Below are 7,322 nucleotides of genomic sequence, written 5' to 3' on the forward strand. Positions count from 1 at the left end.
AAAACAAACTTTTGGGTGTTTCATTCCCACCAACCACTAATACTGGTGGGCGGACAGTCCCTCCGGACTATGTCGGAAGGTAGGACGGAAGGCCCTCTTCAGCCTACTTTCAAGAATCGTAGGAATAGGTGGGTGGTGGTTCGGGCGAGAAAGATGAGAGGGACAAAATGAAGACAGAGGAGAATGAATGATTATCTGTGCAATATTATTGTCCCAGCATTAGCGTAAGTGATCCAAGGAAACTACAGAAAAACTTGAACCAAGGCAAACGTATCCGGAATGGAACCGGCGTCCTCCCGAATGCTAAGCAATGGTCTAAAATTCTAGACAATGCCGCTCAGTATAGTGGGTAAAAGCTCCCACGTACTGTTAATAAATAAATACATACACAGGCAGTGGGAAATTTAGCTCGTCATAACGACAGGCAGAAGAATTCATCAGGGTCAAAATGTAAATTCGGTCGCTCCGTTCAAATCTATCGAAAATAGTGTATGTAAATTCGACCGAAAAGGATGGTAAACATCTCGATTAGTATGCTCACCTTCTCCCCTCTCTGTGAGAGTATTCATTCCTTTTGTACAAAATAAACTTATTTTTGGATTTATTCATTTAGCTATGAGTTGGGGTTAGTTATTTTATTTACTTTCTTTCATCTCCCAATATGGGTTTCTGCCTCCAACATACACATATATGGTCACGTGTGAGTAGCCCACTATATGTGCAGAAGCGTCAAGAGGCGTATGGTGGATTGGCTAGATTGTGCTTGTAACAAAAATGATCAGAATCTCTAAAATGTGCACTCTGGAATCATTCTAAAATAACAAGATCAGCTCCTATAAATAGTTGCCCCAAGGTCGAAAGAAACAATTCTAGTTCTTGTTCTAGTAACAAAGAGCAATGAAAGCAACCCAGAACAGGCCTCCTAACACTTATTCCTGTATGGTGGGTTGACACATACTAATCGAGACATTTATTAAACAGATTTTCAATTTTACACTGAAGATTTTTAGTAAATGCGAAGTAATAATCAAGTTTTATTGAATTTTTTTATTGAACCAATATCGAGTACCAATGTCTACAATCCACTGCCTTAATTGCTTGGTAGTTTTATCACTTTTATTGTTCACTGTTTACGAAAATTTTTATTTCTGTAAATGATAAATTATTCATGTAAGAATATTTATATTTACACGCAATTATCATGTAAATCATTTTTCAACAATTATCCTTAGAATTATATATGTATAATAAACCACGCATACTTGTATAAATGTTTATTAATTAAAAAGGTTTTCTTCTCTATTCAAATTCGAAATAGAACTATCGAATAAGAAATCTGCAGTGAAGTATTATAGATCTAAATGTTTTGTTTATCTACATTAATGTAATTTCAATTAGAAAATAATAACCTTGTTTTGCGGATTTAGCGGCATATTCTACAGTAACTTTACGGCAACACTGAGTTATCAAAGTATCTACTTATTGTATTTGTTCGCGGCTTTAAAATTATATTACAGTCAGGAAAGTTTCCAACTTCTGTGAGTTTAGATTTAGAACAAGAAAATACGTCTTTAAAAAATGTATTTGTTACGTATTTAAACACCTTCTCGCTCTATTAGTACTTTTATTTAACTATTTGCTGTCTAATTAATACTTCCATTATTAATTAGTTATCAATTCACTACTACTAGGTATATGAACACTTTGTCACTTCTTCGCTTTGTATCGCCTCGAACTCGTTCTCCTACTAACTCACTCGATCTCGCGACAAATATTTATAGAGACTGACCGTGTTCTAGAATGGTCTAGTAGACGCCGTCTAGAAACTTGATCTTCTTTGACATTTATATTTATGAGCGCCTACTATCTTGTGCAGATTTATGTGAGTTTGAAAAGTTAAGGTGCGTAGTTTTTCCTCTAACTATTAGTCATTATTTTTAATAAAGTTGAAAGTATTTGGGGCGAAGAAGATGAGACAGATGAAATGAAAGAAAAAGGGAGTGAAAGAGTATTTGCGGAATATTAATGCTTCGGTATATGCCTAAGTGATCCAAGGAAGGCTCAGAAAAACTTGAACCAGGGAAGACGAACTCGAATCGATTCGGGAGAACATCTGTTCCATTCGGGATGTGCCTGTCATGGTTAAGGAGTACCGAATGGGGGCAGAGGGTCCCGAACCTTCGACCAGGATCGACAGTGAAAACCTTGATCTTTTTATAGTAGTATGGTGAGGAGTAGGGGGGGGTAAGAATTTTAATAATTTAGGTAGATACGTTATGAACAATTTAAATAACATCTCTTTATTGCGGAAATAGGAAGTGCAGCAAATTTAGAGTTTGTTTCGATTGGCGCAAATTCACGCTACGATAGTGTCTTTTGATTATTTTTAAGATATTCTTCTGCTTAATTGATCTCTCTTATTGTTAGATATAAATTGCCAGTTAGAGCTCTTTTCAAGGTAGGAAGAATGTAATTCTTGCTAACAAGATTAACTGTTTGATATCATTAAATCGAGAAATCTACGGATGTCTAATGAAGATTATATTAATTTCTAAGGTAAGACTGTTAATAGGAAAGAAACAAAAAACGACAAAGAGAAGCTTCTAATTAGTGCAACCTACGAACAAATGAAACAGGATAAAAGAAGAATAGAATCGTATCCCCTTAGATGCTTAGATTTACCGTCTAAGTAATATTCTAATAAAAACCAATAAGGTGTTAATTACAAAAAAAAATTATTAGGAGTGCTTAAAAAGTCAGGATTCAGTTCTTTCATTTCGCTAAGAATTAGCGATTTCTGTTTATCAAAATAAAATAAAATGTGAAAAGGAATAATTATCACTAACTCACCTGAGGTGGCATTTTCACAAGTTTCTTTTATAATTTGTAAAATGTCCTCGACTGAAGAGATGCCCTTATCTGAAGAGTTCACGTTCATACTTGTTTTTCTGGAACAAATGTAGAAATGCTTGAATTAATGGGTAATATTCAATGATTTATTCATTATCAAACATATTTTCTTGTACTTTGAAAGTATATACATTTCGTCCTTATTATTTCACTAAAGACTTATCTTTTTTTTAATGGAAAAATAACACTCAGTGCATGACATACTTTAAACATATTTCTGTTAATTTTGTATACGTACTTAATTTTTAATATAGGAATTTGATTGCTAAGCTGAACTAATTGTATTTGGGCAAAAGAACCGCTTTCTTGAATCAGAAAAATCAAATCAATCAAATCAAAAAAATTTAGAAAATACTTTCCTCGGTAGCAGTTTTTATAAATTTGATTTTGTACCAAAAAATTGATCTATTCTGAATACTTATGGGCTGAAAAAACATGGTGGTAAGTTAAATAGAGGTAGATCTACACTAATCTTCTAATAAATAGAGTATCAAGGGTTAGACTGTATATATACGAGGGCGGTTCAATAAGTACCCGTGTTAGAAATGAAGACACCTTTTTTTTTAAAATTTGTTTTTTTATTTTTCAACATAGTCTCCTTTTAGAAAGATACACTTCANTATTATTCCAAAAAAAAAAAAACATTTAATAACTTATTTTCTCTACAAGATTCAGTTAGGGCATTTTATATTCGAAAAGGGCCTTTAAAGGGCAATTTTTAAGTCACCACATCTTAATTAAAAATTTAATCAAAAAAAGAAAGTAACGTTACGCTAACTTCCCTTTACTAATGCGAATTCCAGTTAAAGTTACCTTAAAGATGAATTCGTACATTACCTTAAGGGAGAATTAAATCTATTTAGTACCTAACATCCTTCCCGTTTAAAATTCAAACAAACAACAAATTAGTTTATCCCTACTTTAAACCGACACATTACATAGGGAATGCCTATACAAAATTGTCCCTGGAATTTTACCTGAACAGTACTTCTAAAGCAACTTTTAAATTAGCTTTCCGAAATAACGTTCCAAAGAAAAGTTTACCATTTCAATGCCTAGCATACTTATGCAGTATACAATAATTTACGAATCGTTTTGTAGCCTTTGTTTGCAAATAATTGATGTGTTATACCAAACTTTCTGTTATTTCTGTTTAATGGAAAATGCAGCGTAGATCAATAAATAACATAAAAACCGTAATGTTTCAGATACGTTTACTTTGGCATTTGATAATATTGGAAAATGTAAATAGCTAGAGATAAGAAGCTTCTTAAATTAGATGGCACGTAGCCAATTCTGAGGTATAACAGTCTGCTCGAATCAGCAACTAAATACAGATTTACAAAATAAACTAATTTAGGTAGGTATACCTTAGAAACCTTAATAATATTAGTACACAACAAACTTAATAACAGAGTTTGATAGGTTATAAAATACCTTCACTGATTTAAAATACTTAATCTGATCAGTAGAGTTCTTGACCATGCGTATTTATTTCATACCTCAAATTTTAGAATTGAATATTCAAAACTGGGGCGCTTTCCTACTTTATTCAAAACTACTGTGTGATGGTATTCAACCTATTTATTTATCTTTTTTTATTTAAAAAAGATTCGCAACTCAAAAATTCTTATGAACCGTTGTCAATAGGAAGCTTTAAGCAATTGAATAGTATTTATTATTGCAGATTTTAATGATGTTTGATATTTATTTAGTTCAGTTTACAAACCCCTCAAACGTTACATAACACTGATGTTAGTTCTCCAACTGAAGGTTGATTCTCTCTATACATTCCGTTTCAATTACTTACTTTATTCCGTAAACGTTCCATACAATTTGACAATATTCACATTTGAACGGTACGTTTCCTACACGTAGATAATGTAAAGGCGATTCGAACTAGGTACATGGTCCGAAGAAAATTTAATATTAACAATAAAATGCATTCTAATGGAAAATGAGGAAAAGGCAGACAGGTGGAAAGAATATCTACTTTAGAAAACCTATACGCAGGTCATGAGTTAGGAGAAATATTAGAGAAGAAAAATAGGTGAACTAGGGGACACATGCAGAAATTTTAAAACACACAAATATAAAGATAGGAAAGGAACGATTGGAAGAAGTGACTGAAGGAATAGTAGTGGTATAAATCAGAGGATAGTGCAGGGTCGAGTCACCTTCAAGTCACTTCTATGCTCGCGAACGATTACTTTAGAAATTCGAAAAAGATTGTTAAAGGTGTATGTTTGGAGCGCAGCGCTGTATGGGTGCGAAACATGGACGGTGATTGCAACGGAAAGAAATGGTTAGAAGCGTTCGAAGTGTGGTGTTACTGGAGAATAATGAGGATACCGTGGATAGAGAAGGTCAGAAATGAAGAGGTATTAGAAAGATTAGGAGAATAGAGGACTCTAAGGAAGTCAATAAAAATTAGATAGTATAGATTAGTAGGACACCTTCTCAGACATGAAGGTCTAGTCAGAGACATATTAGAGGCAGAAACGGAAGTTAAGAGGAGTAGAGGTAGACTTATATTAAATTATTGTTCGCAAATAGTTAAGGATGTGGGATGTTCTAGTTTTACGGAAATGTGAAGATTAGGTCGGGGTAGGAAGGAGTCGAGTGTCGAATCAATCTTAGGACTGATGACCTTAGATGATGATGATGAATAAAATGCAGAAGCGTCTTTGAATTCATCATAATAAGTACACTGAAGGAATGAGATATCGATTAGTGGAGTTATTATACACATGTTACAAAGCTGACGTGCATGATCTTGTGGTTAGTGTCTAATCTTATTATGCCTAATTCTGTCGGATTTTCCATTAAATCTGATTTTTCTCGGAGGCGGTTGAAATCGCTGAAGAAAATTAATAATGTTGATAAATAAACAGGAACTACATCATTGTCCCACCAATGTTCTGCAAGGTAACAAATTATTACCAATGTATCAACAACAGCTATTGGAATTTTTAGACTAATACGGATATGGAATGGAAATGGAATGTATATTGATAATCGGTTTGGTGTGGGACGTTGGTGAGGGTTAAAATTAGACGTACTTATGAATACCTACTAGTCACAAGATTGTGTACATTACGTTGATGTTCTAAATATGTGTTAAAAATCATCGAAAGTACAATAATCTAGTAAATAGTCCCGACCAGGATCATCAAGATAAAACTAAAGTTTCTAATTTTCAACGGTTAAACATATGCTTTACGTAGAATGACAATCACAGTTCTTCTTTATCGAGATTGAAATTTTTATTTTTGTGTCTCTCGGGAATAGAAATTTTTTTCTGTGTAGAAGGTATCCTATGTAATTTTCTGTAGCCCTGGTAATGCGTGTACAAAATTTCATGACGATCGGTTCAGTAGTTAAGGCGTGAAAGGGTAGTAAACAAATAAACTCACAATCGCATTTATATTATATTATTTAGAATGTAATAAATCAATAAAACCATTTTTCAATATTGCTTTCTTTCCATTCCTTTTTTTTTTGCAAATTCTCGTCTTCACGGAAAGCCTCAATTCCGTCCCGGACAGCATATCAATGTAAATTCCGTCTCGGCGATTTTTATTACTATACGCAAATTCCGTCCGATATGTACCGGCACTTAATGAGTGCGATAAAAGTAATGCGGCGATTTGAAAACCTTGCAAACGCTATCGTAGATAATATTTTAAAGTCTCTGCTATAGCAAAAAATTAAATTAGTTGGTATCATTCGAAATATACGAATAAGAAAACTGCCCTTATTTCTGGAGGAAAAGCTACCTCATCAGATATATAATTTTATAGTATATAATCACAAATAACATTTCCTTGTCCATTTTCTGGAAGAAGTATCATTAAATAGTCAGTGGAAACATGAACGACATCGTTAGGTCTAAGAATCAAAAGCCAAAAAAAAAACTTTTTCTATACCGGGCTTGGCCTAGATGAAAACAACAACCTGTCATCCTTGATTTAATCAAAACAAGTTGCATTACAGTATGAATTGCGTTTTCGATATCCATAAAAATGTTTCATGATTCATTTGAATCATTTAATATAGATCTTTGAAATTTTATCAGGAAGTAATAAAAATACGAGAGGTAGGTACATATGAATCTTGTTGCAATGCATGAAAAGTAATTATGTAGTAAAAATATTTGGGATGGCTTCTAAATGTAGCATCCACTTATACATTGGTCGCACAATAAAGTATACTTCATTTACTTTCTGTAGCGATGTGCGCTTTCCAATGTCTTGGAAGAGCGCTGGCAAAATCGTAGGTAGGGAGAAAAAAGCTCATTATACTCTCGACTCTTGTTCATTAAACATACTTTTTCATACAGTACCTGCCAAAAGTTTTGTTCAATCATGAATAGTAGTGCGAGTCGAAAACAAGCGTTAAAGCCTTTAATA

At 33.3% G+C, this 7,322-nt stretch overlaps 1 protein-coding gene across 2 annotated transcripts in view; it reads right to left on the reverse strand.

Moving 5' to 3' along the window:
- Nucleotides 1-7,322, reverse strand: part of LOC108737748 (calcitonin receptor-like) — a 49,896-nt gene that overhangs the window by 35,667 nt on the left and 6,907 nt on the right. For both annotated transcript variants that reach the window (XM_018470837.1, XM_018470836.1), the window contains exon 2: nucleotides 2,851-2,948. In XM_018470837.1, coding sequence (XP_018326339.1) covers nucleotides 2,851-2,948 — 98 coding nt within the window. The remainder of the gene's footprint in view (nucleotides 1-2,850; nucleotides 2,949-7,322) is intronic.

The sequence above is a fragment of the Agrilus planipennis genome, unplaced genomic scaffold (genome assembly GCF_000699045.2).
Source record: "Agrilus planipennis isolate EAB-ADULT unplaced genomic scaffold, Apla_2.0 scaffold105, whole genome shotgun sequence".
NCBI classification, from domain to species: Eukaryota; Metazoa; Arthropoda; class Insecta; order Coleoptera; family Buprestidae; genus Agrilus; species Agrilus planipennis.